Source organism: Ambystoma mexicanum, chromosome 1q, assembly GCF_040938575.1.
Source record: "Ambystoma mexicanum isolate Mex_15411 chromosome 1q, UKY_AmexF1_1, whole genome shotgun sequence".
Taxonomy (NCBI): domain Eukaryota; kingdom Metazoa; phylum Chordata; class Amphibia; order Caudata; family Ambystomatidae; genus Ambystoma; species Ambystoma mexicanum.
Window position 1 is genome coordinate 1,184,685,355 of NC_090922.1, and position 19,116 is coordinate 1,184,704,470.

The 19,116-nt window shown below is 44.3% G+C and overlaps 1 protein-coding gene across 1 annotated transcript in view; it reads right to left on the minus strand.

The window, feature by feature from the left end:
* Positions 1 to 19,116, minus strand: part of CTH (cystathionine gamma-lyase) — a 272,518-nt gene that overhangs the window by 166,682 nt on the left and 86,720 nt on the right. Inside the window, exon 6 of the mRNA XM_069641917.1 lies at positions 3,687 to 3,744. Within this exon, the coding sequence (XP_069498018.1) occupies positions 3,687 to 3,744 (58 nt within the window). The remainder of the gene's footprint in view (positions 1 to 3,686; positions 3,745 to 19,116) is intronic.

Consider the following 19,116-nt stretch of genomic DNA (forward strand, 5'->3'; position numbering starts at 1 on the left):
AGGGGATACTAGGTAACCCCTCCAGCAGTGTATAGGAAGATTGTGTGAGCTGGGCCTAGGAATTTAAAAAGACTAGCAAAGTCAATTTAACTTTACATTCTCGGGGAAACAGTAGTTTATCCAAGAGAAGGTATTTAAACCTTTGGGAAGTCTTAAAAGAAATCCCTGTGTCACTGCACTGCGGGTGCTGTGTAACACACATGAACACATATGAAAAGATGCCTATGGAGTCATCTTAAAACTCCATAATCAAAGAAATAAACACAAAACAAACAATTAAAAAGTAGAGTCCCAAAGTTCAGCAAAAGAGCTGGGGGTCTCTAAGGTAGAGAGGAATTAGCACTTAGGGAGAATTATCAAACAAGGAGGCAGAGCGGAGATTATGAGAAGGCTTGTAGAGTTGGATAGAGGATAGATACAGTGGGGCCTTACCATGGATAGATTGGTGAACCAGAAGAAATTTAAATCTGGGCTTGTTTTGCATAGTCAGCCATCCAGCCTGGTGACGGTACAAGGAAGTAGCAGTGACGTGAGGGAGTTCAAAGAGAGTCCTGGTAGAGAAGTGAATTATCTTGTTGAGAGCACAGATGGCATAGTTCGGGAGGCCAAAGAGGATGCGGACACAGTAGTCCAGTTTAGAGGAGACAAGAGTAGTTAATCCATGCTTGGCAGTGTTGAAAGGAAGGAGGTGCCTGATTTTCCTAATATTTAGGAGGTTGAGGCAAGCTGCTGTTCCGGTTTTGGAGATGAAAGTAGAGAAGGGTAATGGATGATGCAGAGGTTTCTAGCTGAAGAATAGTAGGGGATAGTGTCAGGTGGGAACTGGATAGGCAGAGGAAAAGATGGGAGCTTTGGGCATGGAAGCAGAGCACCTGTTTGGTAGAGATTAACATCAGAGCGTGCAAAGCCATTCAATATTTAATGGGAGAGACCGTTGGACATTTTGATACAGAGATCAGAGTAGAATTCAGGAGAAGAGAAGATTTGGGGGTCATCCGCAAAGGGTTGGTGCGAGAACCCAAATGAGATTAGTGCCTCAAGAGCTGAAGTGTGGAGTGTAAAGAGGAGCCGACCCCAAGACAGAGCCTTGTGGAACACCAACAGTTAGAGGAGTGAGTTGAGAGGTGTTATTGCTCCAGGAAACAGAATTGGGAAGGTAGGATTCAATCCAGGCAAGGGCTTCATCGCAAATCCCAAGAAGAAAGTATCAAGGAGATCATAATGACAACCAGTGTTAAAGGCAGTAGACAGGTCAAGGAGAATTAGGATACAGGATAGGTTGGAGTGCTTAGCAGAGGTGATTAAGCTGGACACATTCATAGGAGCAGTTTCCAAGGAGTGACAGGATCTTGAAGGTTGTGAAAGTGTAAGAAATTGGTAAGATGGTTGAACACAACCCTTTCAAGCACTTTAGAGTAGGGCAAAAGTTAGATGGTAGGTATGGGTCAGCCCCTCGCTTTTTTAGGAGAGGGATGACCGTGGCGGTTTTGAAAACAGAGGGAAAGCAAGCTGAGTTTAAGGACAGGTTGAAGAGTTCAGTGAGGTGAGATGCCAATAAAGGGGCAATAAGCGTGGCTAGCTGAGGAGCAAGAGGGTCTGCTGGGGCACAAAAGGGGTTAGTCTTCATCAGTAGATATAGCACCGTCAGAATTAGTGTTACTAAAGTGTGAGATGGAGGCAGAGGATGATGGTAGAATAGGCTGAGTGTAAAACGTAGGAGGAGGGCGTGTGAGGGAGGTCAGCAGAGTCTCTAATTTTGGACGTTTTTGCAGCAAAGTATTCAGCTAGGTCATTAGCTGTGAGAGCGGAGTTGATGGTCATAGACTTAGGAGGAGTGAGGAGGGAGTTTAGGGTGCCCTGTAGCCGGCGAGGCTGGTTGGAGTGAGAGTCAATGAGGGTCAAGTAGAATTCCCTTTTTCCTCTGTCATGAGTGGACTTGAAACACTTCAGGGCAGAGAGGTAGAGTTGCAGGACTTCATGCGATAGGGTAAGCCTCCATTTGCACAGCAAACAGACGTATGTCTGTGCGGTGAGCGCAAATGAATGGGCCGACCCATGGTTGAGGATGCCGAGACCTAGGGGTGAAAATGAGCAATGGGAAGTGAGAGGAGAATGAGTCATATAGTAGGGCTGGGGAAGGCAGAGTTGGTGGAAGAGGCATCAGTGTGTATGAGGAGAGTGAGCATGGAAGGCCAGAGAGAAGGGGGGTGCCAGAAGGTTTACATTTCCTTTTAGTAATAGGTGAAGCAAGTAGTGATGAAGTCAGAGGGTGGAAAGGAGATGGTTGTGGAAACAATAGATGGTGTGACAATAGTATTAGTGGCTGACTAGGAGGCGCAGGAGCGAATGCATTATAGATTTGTATCACAGTGTGGCGACACAGTACAGTAATTAGGAAGCTTGAGATACTCACTGGTGCAACAGGGAGAGAGGCAAAAGCAAAGGCTCATAGTTGAAGAGGCAGAGAGGCTGGTCAATGACTGGTCTTCACCCTTCACCATTTCCGTCCTTAACTGGGATGCCCTGGCTGGACGGCCCAAGGAAGTTCAGAAGGGATGACACACCCTTGTCACCTGATCGCCTAGTCCATCAGTGACTGGTCTGTTATTGTCCATGGTGTTGCTTGGATGAGCCAATTTCTTCCTGATTGGTGTTCCTAGAGGAGCCTCCTGTGACCTTCTGCTGGAGTTGATCAACGATGGACACAGGAAGGGATGTCCCTGATGCAAGATGGCTGCTGGAAGTGATGTCACCAATCCAAGATGGCCGCTGGCAGTGAGGTTCCAGACAGATCGTGAAGCCGTAAACCAGAAAGGATAACACACGGCTATGTCAGATGACCGCCTAGTCCGTCAGTGGTTGGTCTCTCTGATAATGTCCCGATTTTACAGTCCTGTTACAACTATCCGGCCCACCAATGCTTTGCTACTCTGTCCATATCTATTTTAGTCATGTATATGCAAAACCAGCTCCCCAATCCTCTTATTTAAGCCCCAACCTAGTTTTCACCTGTGGGTCCGGACACAAATATCGGCAATGTGTGGAGTTCCTTCCTGTATCCGGACTTCATGCCAACCTATAAAAACAGCTAACCACACTTGATCCTGCATTTAATATGTACACATTTTCAACCACTTGTCTTCTCAGTTTGATGGGCTATAAAATATGAAAATAGTGGTAGTTTATATGTTACTCGATTAAGGGGGGGGGGGGGGGTTTCTTATATGAGGTGGTCACAAAGGAACAAACGTGCAACACTGTTGGCATGTAAGGTAAAAGCGGAGAACCTCAGAAACAAGGTTCGATTGATCACATGGTTCTTTGGAAAGGAGATAAATGCATACTGCTGAAGAGGATAGTACATGAGCTGAAAAAATTTATTGTATTATTACTATACATGTACAATAAAAACGTAATAACATTTCAATAATGGTTTTTCATGCAACACACATGAGACTTGACAAAGTGGGCTCCCTTCACAAAGACCTGTTGACCAGTAACATTCTGTGGCTACCGTAATTTGCGAATATGCCTTCAAACAAACTTCAGGCACATGCTGATTCAAAGAACCCCTGTGAACAATGAGCAATGTTAAATTCACACATGCACTAGAATACTCTTTTGTAAAGGCCAAATGCAAATACAACATATTTAACATTGCAAATGTATATTAGTACAGTTCTTACCATTCATATATTTGGTTGCGGAGCACATACAAATGTCTGCCCCCAGAGCTAAAGGACGCTAAAAGGGAAAACACATATTGTATTACAACACATAGGCTTCTAAAGGAAGGTCATTGGGTCCACGTCAATGGTGGATCTTCTAAGACAACTAAGATAATCAAATGTATTCATAAACCAAGAGCTGCAAATCTTTACAATTACACAATATTCAAGACAAGCAATGCACATAAACCTTGAATTAAGTGTTATCATTAATTACATTGCCCTTTCATGATCTTTGTTGGTACCAATATGAAGAAGCACTGCTGCATTGATTGCGCATTTCTTTACCACGTTTGATGGCTCTTGATTAAGCTATGGTCTGCTTTTCTCCTCAAACCTCACCCGATAACAATTGTGTAATATTTAAAAGGAGTCTGCAACACTGCAGGGAGTATGCTTAAATCACCAATTCAGGGAACTGATTTGCATTTTGTGTAAAATAGGTTAGTAACTAGGAGGTTAGTGAATGGGAGAATGTCAATTAATGGGTCAATAGTAAGATGGATGGGCAAGTGTGGTTATGTGAAGGACTAGTGCATGGATAAACGGATAGATAAGCAAACGCGAATGCTCCCCTACCCATTTCAGCCATCTCTGCACACTACCTGTAACCCCCCCCCCCGCCCCCCCCAGGATGCATCCACTATGCAAAGTGCTCTGATGCTTCCTATCTAAGTTTGTGCTTTTTAAATCCCATACATATATAAGCATAAAGAAAGGTGGATGGGGGGGGGGGGGGGGGGGGGGGGGGGGGGGGTAATTTATCGGCAGTAGTGATGGACATATCCTTATTGGTACACCCTAGGCAGGAGCAGAGAAAAACCGTCTCACATGCAAAACATGCACATTGACAGCAATAGACCACGCAACACCAACAGAGATCGGGCAGTTTTTTATGGTCGCAGAATATGCCTCTTGCCAATACTAGTCCCATCATTACTCTTCTTTCATAACGGGCCAGCCCAATCAAATTATCATAGCAGTTTCTTATTTGAGCCCCGACTGATGTTGTAAAGATCTCCCTCTTCACTTCCTTCCAAAATACTGCTGCCATTGGGCAGTCCAAATACATATAATTCAGAGCCATAACAATAGTAGATAGGCACTATATCAGTAGAACATACAATGTAGAAAGCCAGCCCTGCACAGCTTTACATATAGGACGCTTTTTAGGACAGTTTTTCTGAAGTCCAACTAAGGGCTTAGTAAAACCATTTAACTGAGGCAGTACAAGACTCCACTCTTAGTATAAGGCTGTACTACCTGAGTTCAAGGTACCGTAGACAGAACATCCAGGCTTATCTTAAGAGAGAGGGCTGTAGAATCAAAACAAATTAAATTGTAATACAAATGGTCCAAAGAAACACTATCAGCCTTATCACGAGTTTGGCGGTAGCCCTTAAATGCGGCGGTATCAGTGTTGCCACCGCATTTAAGGGTCTGCCAAATCACGTGTTTGTCTAAATTTACCCCAGCTGTAAGCTGGGGATAAATGCGCCGTGAAATTCCCCAATGCACACAATGGGGAATTACCGTTACCACCAAACCTGTGATGCAGCACTAATAGCGCCGTCTGGTTTGGCGGTAACGCTTTTAGCCCGGGCGGTATCCCGGTGGTATGTATTGTTAAAATAAATGGTTTATTTAAATACAAGTAGGCCGAGATAAATCTTGGGGGAAATAAGTACTATCACATTATATGTAACCACAATTATAAAAACACAACGCTATACTTATGAAGGTGCACAGACCAAAGCATATAACTTTATTTGGAACACTTAACAGGAGTTCAAGGGAAGTCAAACACAATAGTTACTTTTAGATCACTTTCAGTAATACCAGGGTAGTAGACCCTATCAGTTGTACCGTGACGCTCAGCAGAAAAATCACATGGCAATATCAACTGGACAATATACTTTTCTGATCTAGTGTAACACAGATGATATGAACAGTATAAACCTATAACTCTGATTCAGGATAACAGTTATTCTAGGGGAGTTGGACCTTGGGGTGTGTTAGGCAGAATCATATGCAGTACCCTTTGGGAACACTACACAAAATTAAGACTAAGTGTCAGTACAATTTCACCTTTGGTACAAGCCCGTACTACACAGTAATGTGGTAGCAGTGGCTGAGCAGCCAGACTTCTCTCAAGAGTAAAGTGAGCAGTAGAACAGGTTACACAAAGGAACAACAAATACAGTGATTCAAACAAACACTTACTCAAGGTTTCTTGGTAAAAGAATATACATTTATTTACAGTCATTTGGAAAACATTCCACAAGCAAAAGCAGCTCAATATCACAATCTAATACACTACAATACACAATCAAGGTTGTGAACAAGTTCAGCTCCCCTGAAGTGGAAGCAAAATGGCACTTCAGATACTTTAGAAAAGGGTAAAAAGACAAGGTTATAAGAATCAACAGCACAAATACTTGCATAGGCAGGTCAAATGGTTTCTGTTCATTACAACCAGCAATTCAATTTAATAGGGCTGGGCCAAAGTCAATGGTTTAGAGTCTTGTATAGGATAGCACAGTTCTGGTAGTAAACGGTTAAGTCTTTGCCACAGATCTTAGAAGAATTTGGTCAGACGAAAAGTTAGATGTTGGTTTAGGGAAAGGACAAGCCTTCAAAGTCGGGAAAGTTTCACAAACATTCACCACGGCCGAACAGAGTTCTGCACTGCACTTGCACAGTACCTTGCAAGTGAAGAAAAGCTGTAGCTGAGGCAGTTGTTCCTGGCAGTTCCTGCAGATCTCGCAGTTCCTGAGCTTCAGTCGTGGGGACAAGGAGGACATCAAGAGGTTCCTGCACTGCCAAGGGAAGAGGCCACAAGCTTGGCAAAATGTTGGTGTAAGGCGTGAGTGCCTTAAAGACCACGAACTGGTATCCTTCCCACTGGCTATCCGGTTTTCCACACCACTCTGCAGAAAATTCGACCAGTATGGGGACAGTGTCCAGGCGGCTTACAAGTTGGTTGTTACAACCAAACTCAAGGGAAGAAGTTAACCTTGAAGGGCGTCTGTTGATGGAGTTTCAGGCAATTCGGACCTGCAGCAGGGCTTCACCAGTGGACCAGGAGTTGCAGCAGTCTTCCTTCAGCTCGTCTTCGGTTCTTTCGTTCCAGTGGTCGACTCTTCTTTGCATGTCCCAGAGACCTGCTTTTAAACAGGTTTCCACCATTCATTCCAGCCTGGTTGTCACTCACACAGCAGAGTGGCTGTCCTTGCTGGACAGCCAGCAGGCCAACCACACCAGAGTGCATTTAGGTCTCCTAGGAGACTAAGCACAGGGAGTTTCAGGCACCTCCCTCACATCCTGTCCATCCCAGACACTCAGGCACCAGAGGAGGGCTACAGCACAGAAGCCCGCCAAAGGCCAACGAACAAAGGGACCAAACCTGGTTTGGCGCGCAGACAAACACAAGGAACTTTCCAAAAAGAAATGGCGAAAAAAGTCGACCGGAGTCTGTTTTTACAGATAGGTCTGGGGTGCCATATTAGAAAACATGGCTGACCCGATTTTTAGCTACCGCTGTTGGCAGTTGGGAAAAATGATGGTAGTTTGTTTAAAGCCACTGCCACCAACCATTTCAAGTGGGAAAGAGTAACATGTGACTGCTACATGAGTGTTTAGGCTCAGGGGAAACACCCCTGTGCCATTACACTGAGGGTGCTGTGTGACACAGAAAAAGATGATGCCTATGGAGTCGTCTTAAAACTCCATAACCAAAGAACACAAAAGTAAAACACACATCAAAATACACGGAAGAGTGGTAAAAAAGGCTAACACTCTTCCAAAGTAAAAAAAAAAAATCAAATCCTAGAAATCCAGCAAAGTTGCTGGGGGTCTCAAAAGGTAAGGGAAATTAGCACATTCTTGAGAATTCCCCCTAACAGGGTAACTTCAACTACAGTGGATTTTCAGTTCAGAGACTAAGGAAAGCAATAACTAATTTATTTTAGGATAGGTTTTCCTCAGGGTACGTAAAACCTATACACTTTTTACAGGAGCTACAAGCAACTTAAGGCAGGTATAAACCTAAGACTGTTTTTGTGTCTATCTACAACAGACCAGTAAAAGCAAAACCCAAAGGCCCAATACAAAAGTATTTCCCTTATTCTTGGAGTATGAGTTGTGTTATGTTATAAGTATTTATAGAGCGCACGTATGCCCAAACGCATCATGGTGCTAAACTGGCAAGGGGACTCGTAAAGAAGATATAACAGGAACGTTTTCAAAGAACACCGGAAAGAAAGGGGATCAGGAATAGCCAACAGGCAAAAAGGTAGAGAATTCCAGGCCTTAGCTGCAGCAACTGAAAAGGCGCAGCCACCCATACGGGAAAGTCTGACCCGAGGGACTGGAACCACAAGAGCAGACTGAGAACGAAGCAGACGTGTAGGAACATAGGGTACAAATTTGGCCTGAGTATTCTCAGTGGCAGAAGGCGGGTTACTGGGGGGGTCACTAGGGTCGTGTCCAACAGGCAGTGTCAGGATAGGTTCATAAGTAGCAAAGGTCAGGTATCCTAAAGAAAACTGCTCAAACAGGCGAGTATTTCACTTTAGAGTTAGTTGAGGTTCCAGGGGCTTCACAGAAAACATGCTAGGAGGATTCTAGCAGTGGGCCTGGATGAGAAGCCTCCCAATCACCGTAAACCCCAAAACTAGACAGGAATCACAAGAGACTGAAGGTAAGTAAATACCCAAACCAGCACAGTACCCCAGCACAGAAGAATATTTTGCAGGAGGAGGACTTCAGGATCTGCAGCCAAAAACCCGGCCATTGAATTCCTTCATTAAGAAAACAGAAGACAGGACACTGGATGGACAGTTGCAGCAAGGATCACAGGGAAGGTTCTAGGCAAGGTTTTCCTCACAGCTGGATGTGGCTCTGGATTTGGCGCCTTTTTCAGGAGCACAAGACAGAATTTCGCTGCTCGGATTCTCGTTGTTTGCAAATTCCAGCACTCTGGCGAGGGGACTTTTTAGACTGGAATTGTGTCTGAGACCCAGCAAGATGCCCACAAAGTATCAGCAAGATTCAGAATTCGGAAGACCATGCACCGCACAATGGCTCGAGGTCCCAGGGTATTTGGTTATTACAGCCCTGCAAGGTCGCAGCACAGAGTGGGATGGTTCAAAATGCAGGACCTCTTGAGTCTAGTGGATCTCACTGGGCTCTGTCAGGGTTCTCGTTTTTGGAGTCCCCAGGTCGATTGGAAGTAGGGGCTACAGCAGGCTCTCCGCTTCATGGAAATCGTTTCAGCTGTGAATCCTTCATCTTTCTCTTCGGTTTTGGTTCCAGTGATCGACTACCACTTCAGCTTCCAGGATCGGACAATTAGCAACCCAGCCAATCAAACAGCCTTGCAACATTCAAACTTGGGGGGGGGGGGGGTCTGGCACTCCTTTCAGGACAGCCAGCCTTCCAGTTTAAACTGGAATGTCGCACTTGGGCTGGAAGACAAATTACTGTTTTGGACTCCTCCCTTGCTTCCTGCCTTCATTCTGGAGCCTAGGCGTGGAGCCCACATGACTCCCGCCGAAAATAAAAATCACACAAAGGAATTTCCCACCCTGGATGTCAAGGGAAGGAACAAGAAAGGACAAGGAACGCTAAAAATGCAAAAAAACAAGACAGGGGCCATTCTGGTAAAACGAGCACCCGTGGGTGCCTTCACCCTTTTGTGCAAACAGCCAAAGGTGCACAAAATTAATTAAAAAAGTGTCACTGCCACCAGCCTTTAAAAGGTATGTTTGCCCTTGTAATATAAATGTTACATTTAAAATGTAAAAGGGGATACTCAGCATCTCCAAGGTGGAGGGGGGGGTGCTGATCTCACCTAATACAATGTAAAAGGGATCTGCAGTTCTCACAAGGTTAGCCAGAGAAAGTTGAAAGGGGTGCCTCTAGGGCAACCCAGCAACAATAGGCACTTATTGCCAAAAGGTTGTCAAAGAGGATAAAGAATCAGATGGCATACCTAAAAGAGCCACAAGGGTGAGAAAAACAACCAGGTAACTAAGCAGCAAAAACATTTTAAGTGAAATGAATTACATCTCAGTCTGCCATCTCACAATCAATTACGTAGACATTTGCAGTGCACCAACAACTGAAGTTCACTGCCCGAGAAGCAGCTGAGATTGGAGACAGCCACCAATGAATTAGGGTGCAAATACCACAAAGATGTTGAATAGGCTGCAGAGTCTGGTGGAAAGAGCCCACGGTTTGAGGATGCAGTGGTGAAAAGAAAGTTCAGGTTTTTAGAGATCAAAGTTCAAAACCCTGATCAAAGGACCAGACATGAAATCCCTGGGCACAGATGGTTGGGTCCAGCAACCCAGATGATAGACAATACCTTAAGGTGTTGGGGGGCTAGGACAGCAGTTGCAGCAAGATATTGACACTCCAGTCAGGGCAGTGTTTCCCCAGTGAGAACAGGCAGTGGCACAGAATACAGGAAGTCTGAGAAAAATATCTGCATAGGTCCATATCGGATGAATATGCAAGTACAGATTCCAATCCCTGCCCTTCCCCAGTATCGTCCAGTTCAGAAATGTTACCAACTGAGATAGCCCTACCGCCCCAAGAGCCTAGGGGTGGAAGAAGAGACCAACTAATACCACAAAGTCACTGTTATGAATGAGATGGATGAGTTGACTAGCAGTTATTTTGTATATATTCAGTTAAAAAACTTTGTTAAAGGGAGGTTATGGTTAAATTGCATAAATAAAAACCCATTAAATTCAGGGGAAAAAAAACTTTATTAAAGGGATGTAAAATCGAACAAAACCCAAAATTCAGCAGTTATGGTAAGCTATGCAACCATAACTCAGGCCACCGCCATGCCCTGCTAACAAAAACACCCAGGAAATCAAAGATGACATCACAAATCCATGGGGCATGGGCTACGGCAGTGTGGAAGGATCACCTGGATGGGGGGGTCCTTTGGGAGTGGGAGACCAACGGATGAGACGCAGTATCCCCCTTCTTTGCACCCCTTTTCCCCATACTCTTCCGCAGGACAATCCAAAACACTGCCCCACCCTTTTCTTACACAAGCAATTTTGCACAACACGAAAGACAAATGACTTACACCAGAGCGGTCTACCGGACGTATCCCAATATCATGGTCAGGCAAATTCAGGCAATTGACCAAAATCATGCACACCAGAGTGCCCTTTCCTTTCCCCACAGGGATAAAAGATGGAGCAACAGAGCCCAGTACATGCAAGGCAGACTGCAAGACGAGAAAGCTATCCAGGCCTGGCATTTCAAGGAGAAAGGCGGCGAATATCGAGAGGCTAACAAGGAGAGACACAACCTTGCCCTTTTCAATGCAGTCCTGTGAAACCTCCGCAGAAGGAATCGTAAGACTGAGGACAAACAATAGCCCAAGTGTGTTGCAGCAGATGCTGATGGCGCACGGAGAATGCCTATGCTGATAAACGGAGGGGAACCTCATAGTACCGTGGTAACGGCCTTTACTCTAGATAGAAGGAAAGCCAAGTGGTTCATCACAGCTAGTAGGTCGAAGGGAAAGCCAATTAGAACCGAACTATGTTGAATGAAAGTCGAATGAAAGTCGCAAAGGGGCCATTTGAATTTACAGTTCAAACAACTGTAAATTGTAAAAAGGGAAAGCCATCTGCCCAGTAAACCGGTACCACGTGGGTGCTAACTCGAGAGACTCTGGTCAATCCCATGTTGAGTAAAACTACAGGTACCAGAAGGCCATAGGGGAGCTGCCAAGCTAGGGCAAAGAGGTCATAAATGAGGTCAAGCAAAATTCCTGTACAGTAGAAAGCCTTTGACCCAAGAACTGTAGTGAAAGCTGAGGGTAGTGAATCCCGCAGGTTGAAGAACACATGAACCGTGTGTCGTGGAGATTAGCAAGAGTGAACTCAGCCGAGGGATGCTACTGGAAAGGGGCGACATCTAAAAAGCCCATGAGGAAATGTTGGTGAAGATTTGTGCAAGCAAGAAGCATTGCATTTGGAGTTTGAGCGCGACTGAGGGAGATGCAGGGGTAGAAAGTCACCACCCAAAGCTCATTGGAAAAAGAACTGTTTTGGAAAAAATGTTGAACTCTTACGAGGGGTCTGTGCCCAGAAGGGGGGCCCAGGGGTGAAGCCATCACCCAAAGTACATTTTGGAACAAACTTTTATTTTGTGTTACTGAGACATTTGTTAGGTAAGAATGGATGCAGTCACACTGTGTGAGACTACACAACACTTATCTGACTGGTTTTAGGTAATCCACCTTTTGGTACAGATCTGTACTACACAAGTTGGTAGTGTGACTGAGCAGCCAGACCTAACTCAAGAGGGGTAAATGTGAGCTGTACAAATGAAATCCGTAAATACAAGTAGCCAAGTAACACTTAGACTCAAGGTTTCTGTTATAAATGGTTATTTCTTTATTTAACATCCATTTTTAAATAAGCATTCTTTAAAAAGGCAATTTATGTGACAATGTAAATATACTTTTAAATTACTTTTCAGATTCAGAACAAGTTATTGGATTCTCTTTGCGTCTTACACACTTCCTACACCCTGAGGTGACTTCATTCACAAGGACAGTAATGGAATTTATATATCACACTAGTTATACTTGAGATTGAGGTTGCAGAACGGAAAGGTTTAAGGAAGGAAAAGGTTAAACAGGTTCTCAGTAAATGTGAGGACAAATAAAATCACCCAATGAAATCTAGATGGGCCTTTCCCAGCAGTGACAGTCTAAAACAAGTACAACCTATGAGGGACAAACAATATCAAAGTCAATGGACTAGAAGAGTCTTCAGGGAGCCAGGACAGCCAAGGTCAATTGGAACACAGTCTATGGAGCTGAGGTACTTCTTAGATTAGAAACACTCTTGCAAAGTTAAGAGAGTTTGTAGAAAATCCCTTTAGAGTCACAGGCTGTTACGCCTGCGCAAAGGGAGTTGGAATCAACTCTAAAGGTAAGCCAATGCAATTCCCAACTGAGAAAAGCACAGCTAAAAAGGCAATGAGATAAGTACCCCAAGCCTAAACAGTACCTTTGGTTTGAAGAAGAGTGGTCCAGCTGGATTCTGTCTTGCTACAGGGGTGCAGACCCCGTGTTCCTGTGCCTCAGTCATGGGACAAGAGGGAGGAAGTCTGGAGGCCTCCTGTAGCGGTACTTGGGAGGTTGTCGGCAGATACAGGCTCTTTCTGCTGCTTTTACACAAAATATTCAGAGGGCTTGCAGGTGATGGTATTTTTTTTTGTAACTTTTTGGCCATTTAAAAAAAAAAAAATAACTTGATTGGATTTACACCAAATTTGCAAAAGCACACTGGGGACAAAACTGGTGCTCCTCGCGCAAATTTGGTGCATATCCGTCCAGCGGTTTGGACTGTAGGCGTGAGCAACATTTGTTTTCCATTGGGACTATGAGGATATCAAATGTTTGGGACACCTTATAACTTCCACCCCCTTGACGAACCCGCACCAAACTTTGCATAATCATTCAGAGGTGGCCATATACTTTTTTTGCAGTTTGGTGAGGATTCGTCAGTTATAAGCTGCCACGAAAGTGCTCTTCCTATAAGTTCAGCGTCTTAACCATAACTACATGGCTGCTTCCGCAGGCCATGTAGAGAGAGTCACTAGATGACTATACATATACACGCAAAGTACACATAGCACTAGTGCATGCATTAGGCACGAAGAAAACATGCATCCCATATGAAAAACACGTACACCAAGTAATATATGCATTTAGACATGAAGAATACCAATAAACCATTCATAAGACATGACGAACATCAACATGTTATATATATATATATATATATATATATATATTGAATGCAACGTGAATGGCATGCAAATATAGCTGGCTAACATGGAAGTGAGTGTAATTGGGCAGCCATCTTCCCAAATATGTATGCTGCAGCATGTCTCAGAATGAGCACAGGCATCAAGGCCTCAGAAAACTCAAAAAACTGAATCCACAGAAACACATGTGCAGAGCCCAAGCAGTAGCTCACAGCAAGAGCCAAGTTCAGAACTAGGAAGGGAGCCGGGGATGAGCAGAACGCTGACACCAGATAAGTTTCCAGGACGAGGCATGGTAGACTCCCCAGTTAACCAGGTTTAATAAGAACACATAACTCTTGATATCCAGGTGCATGAGATCAGCATGCCAAAAGCCTTTATAGAAAGTAACCTAAAACCTTAATAAATAGAAGGAAATTCACTCTCAAACACAGTATCCTAACACGTGACCCACATATGAAAAACACTGCCTATTGATTATGTGTCAAACGTGGACAAAATACATGCAGAACTCCCTCAGCATGCACACAGACACCAGATGGCACAAAGAATAAGGAAAGGCCTCATCGCCTTGGAATGATTGAAGGTATTCTTTAATTGGAAATATGGCAGACCATGGAAGTCTCTTGTAGCTCGACTTATTAAACAACCCCAATCCCCGTAGGTTTTGTAAATGGATAATCTAATGCAACGTCATTTCTGATGTAATTGTGTGACTAAACCAGCTTCTAATCGCCTGGAATATGAGAGCTACAAGAGGAAGTGCTTGTATGTTGTTCCAGCTTATATTGGTTGTCTGAATAAAGCTGGGTATTGACGTGCACCTGAGTCTTCCATCATTGAGTATTTTTCCCCGACTGATTGTGTGATCCTCGGCACCTCAGATCACAGCCTTCCTCAAGATTCACCAGACTAGGTTTGAGAGACATTTTCCCCCAAAAGATGCTGAGCCCAACAGCCCCCCTTCGACTCCTGTATCCTCCGACTATCATGGTTGGGTTGTCTTGACATTTATTCACATCCAGCCTAAAATAAGAGTCTTTGGGCTAATTACATAACAGGCAGCAATGGTCCGCTTGGTTGAAGGCAGGCCTACTGCCATGTAGAACGATGCAAAGTCCCAGCAATACCGAGCGAAAGATTTGGCTGGCTGGCACAAGTATGCCAGTACTACTGGATGAGGTGGAGACATGGATTCATGTATAATGGGTGTGCCCTCTGCTAATCTATCCCTATTCTCTTGCACTGCTGGCTTTGTACGCTGGTGGCAAGGAAGGAAATCCAGCCAATTTCAGACCAGCTTGGAGATGGTCTAATAATGGGTGGATTTTGCAGTGACACCTGTGAATCTTGCCATGACCCAAAGGGTGCAGGGAAGGTGCTAGGCTAAGGGGGCCCTTCCCACTGCCAGGGAGGGGACACAGTGGTCCACATATACCTGTGGGTAAACTCTGTAGACTGCTGGGTTAAAATTTCTGGGCAGTAAATATACAGCATAGCATTGTTGCAACCATCACTGGTATAGTGGAAGGTGGTCAGTCAAAAGGGCGAAAAAAAAAAAAATCGAATGACAAAAATATCGAAAAAATAAAAAATAAATTGCATTTTTTATTTTTTTTATTTATTTATATGTATTTTTGGGGTCAGGTAAGTAAAAAAAGGGGTAAAATAAAAAAAGGGGGGTTGGGAGGTGAACCCCCCCATTTAAAAAAAACATTGAAAAAAAAAATCATTTTTTTTCCCGAGATTTTTTGGTTCGACCTTTTTTTTTCGGTCGTTTCACTATAAACCATAGTGGAATTACCTAAGCAATAGAAACCGAGGAGGGTTTTTAGCACAAGTTGAGAGACAGCGTTTTTGTCGTTTCTCAGCTTGTGCTAAAAACTACAAAAAAGATGCACACCATGGAATTACACATAGTCCCTTCTCCCTTTGCACTGCGGCGATTCAGGTATTGGAGACGTGCCAGGAACACTACTGTTCACGGTGCCGACGAGGGACAAGGAAGCAGAAGGTAAGTGGGGAGTGGGTGGGGGTCCTCAGTGTGTGGAAAAGGAATATGGGGAGGGTGATGGGACGTGGAGGAGCGATGAGGAAGCGCACTTACCTTTAACCTGGCGAGTGAAGATGGCGCCCTCCCGCTCTGCAGAGGTTTGGAATGGGGTCTTTCCCAGTGTAGTAAAGACCCCGTTTGTGATCCTCCTCATTGGCTGGGTGGCCACCACACATCCCCTCATCGGGTACTATATTTATGTAAATCCACTCTACCGCATGGTGATCAGAGTTACTGTCCACCAAGGCAGATGCTAATTATTATGTAATGGGGCTCATAGATTATACAACTCATAACAAATACCATGTGTGATGTGTGTGGTGGCAGAAACACTGGCCAATGCACCCCACACCAATACAAGATGGAACCTTTAATGTGCATACACTCTTTAAATTCCAGATTTTATGACAGAGGATGATTTTTGGTAGTGAATTCTTTAACAAGGCAAAGCGAGTAGAGCAGGTGATGAAGATAGGCAATTTGGATAGATTTGTGGGAACAGTTAGGTAGACAATGACATGGTTCACATTCCAAGAGGACAGTGGCAATGTGTGCTATAAACGTGCAAGTAGAACAATGTGCTTGTGGCATACAGTGAAAATTCACTAGCCCGCGTCAGTTGAATGTGGATCCGATAAACTCTGCATGTGTGGTAGTCTTTTGGCTAAAAAGCACGTCCATAAATGCCAGTGCTGCACTTAGTGTTAGTTACTTACCTGTGTTAGGCAATAATTGATGTAGTAACCCCAGGGGAGAGTAAACAACCCTTGTCCCCTTGGTATTGGGTAACCCACCTTTTGGTATACGTCTGTACTACACAAGTTGGTAGTGTGACTGAGCAGCCATGCTTATCTCAAGAGGGGTAAATGTGAGCTGTAGAGTTGTAGCAGTGAAATCTACCAATAAAAGTAACACTTACAGGTTGTTATAAATAATTATCTATTTATTTTAAAGTAGTTTTTAAATAAGCATTCTTTAAAAGGGCAATATATGTAATTTTTTCAGAATCAACACAAAGCTAGTAGATACTCTTTAGGGATGCTGTTTACACACTTCGTACACCCTGCAGTGACTTCACTAACTAGGACAGTAGTGGCATTTATTTCACTAGTACACTTTGTAGATTGAGGTTTTTAGGAAGGAAAGGTGAAGGGAAGGAAAAAAGGTTAAACAGGTTCTCAGAGCATATTAGCACTTATCTTCCAATGAAGTCTAGATAAAAACCTTTTCCCAGCCCTAATAGTTAATAACCAAGTTATCACATATGAGGGACAGTAAGTACCAAAGTCAAATGGACTAGAAGAGTCTGCAGGGAGCCAGGACAGCCAAAGTCTATTGGAGCACAGTATATGGAGCTGAGGCACTTCTTAGATGACAAAGTCTGGCACAAAGTTAGAGTTTGTTGAAGAAACATCACTGTAAGGACACAAGCTGTTACACTTGTGAAGGATGAAATCAACTCTAGCAAAGTAGCTACTGCAAGTCTCAACTGAGAGGAGCGAAGCTAAAAACATGGACATAAGTATCCCCAGGCAGAACAGTACCTTTGGTTAGAAGAGGGTCCAGCTGGCATCTGTCTGGTTATAGTGATGCAGATCCGGGGTTCCTGGGCCTCAGTCATGGGGACAAGAGGGGGGACTTCTGGGGACTCCTGCAGCAGCAATTCGGAGGTCGGCGGCATCTACGGGCTCTTTTCACATCAGCGGCACTTCGCTGTTTCAGTGCTCGGTAAACACCACTGTGGATCTTAGATACCAGTTGGGCTTCCTACACTCCTTGAGTGCTGCACTCTTGTGAGGGGACTCGAGCACTGGTCGTCCTGCTTCTGGAGGGTCCTGGGGGGACTCCTGGAGCATCTGGCCGGATCACAGACGTTGCACTCGACTACGGACCTCTCGACCCCTGGCACTCAGTTCCTGCAGCATCAAAGAAGTACAGCCATTCGGGGAAGATGGTCCATGGAGTTCGTCTTGGGGTTATAGTTAGTCCCACTAACCCAAGGGAAGAAGTCGTCCTCTACAGAGCTTCTGTTGTCAATTAGAAAATAAAAATAATAAAAAAAAAAGTTTCAGCATAGCAGCAGGGCTTCACTGGGCAATTCAAAGTCCAGTAGGATGCTTCAAGCTTTGTTCACGGTTTCTTCGTCGGGTTGTTCTTCCCAGTGGTCGACTGTCTTCAGTCCCAAAACCCTTGCCTTTTAAGTAGGTTTCTCCCATTCATACACAGACTAGGCTGTCACTTAAACAGCAGGGTGGCTGTCCTGAAAGGACAGCCTTCCACCCAATCAGGAGGTGGTGCATTCAGGCATTCCTAAAGACAAAGGACAGGGGAGTTTCGGGCACCTCCCTCACTTCCTGCCCTTCCAGACACACTGGAGCCAAAGGCGGGTTTCAGTACTGAAGCCAGCCAGAGGCAAAATGAACAAAGGGCTCAAGCCTGGCTTGGCACGCAGAGTAAAACCCAAGAAAGACCTCACAAACAAAAAATAGCGAAAAAAGAAGACAGGCCATTTTGACAAAATGTTTACCCATGGGTGCTATACTGCAGCAGAGGATTCAGCCTGCGGTAGAGAGGCACAATGGTAGGAAAATGTACGCGCTGCCAACAGCCATTTAAAGTCGTGAGGGTAACATAAAAAATGTTACATGAGTAGGTAGGGTAAGGGGCTACTAAGTAACCCCACAGCACTCACATAAAATGGGGAGTGCTGGAACTACAAAGTGAAAAAGGTAAGTAAAGTCAATTTCGCTTTACTATTCTTGGGGACAGTAGTTCACACAAGAAAAGGTATTTAAATGAAAACAAAAGGATTCCTCTGACACTGCACTGAAGGTGCTGTGCGTCACCATACAAAAAGTAGATTCCTATTGAGTTTGTCAGACTCCAAAAACAGAGGAAACATACTCCAAAGCAGGTCAAAAACACGAGAGTGAGAAAAAAGTCTCACTCACTCCAGGGTTAAAATTTAAAAGTCCTAAAGTCCAGCAAAAGAGCTGTGGGTCTCTAAGGTGGGAGGAATTAAGCACACAAATGAAAATTCTCCCTAACAACCTGTAAGCATAGATCAGCCGTATTGTGTCTTTTATAGATTCAGACATTTTAGAATGTTCCAAGTTTGCTGGTAGGAATATTCTCAAGTATGCACACCTTTAAAGGGCCAAAAGTGGTTTGAGAAGTTACTTTCACTTTGACATTCGGTGGAAGGATAAACCACTATTAGACTACAAATGATGCTCTGAACAACCATGAAAACCAGTACATCTAGGTAAGCCTCTCAAATCGGGATTTATTTCTTGAAAGTCAAGTGCAGAGGCCTGCAACATCCCAAGAACTGAAACAAATGAAGCCTGGATTACTTGGTGACTCGCATACGACAAACAGCTGCAGCGCCGTGCAGCTTATTTTCACAAGCAGAGCTGCAGAAACCCATCCAACAGCAAAGGGATTCAAAGCATTCGAGTGGCTTGGCTTGTTGGTGACATACTTGATGACATTCCCAAGTTAAATTTTCTTTGCATA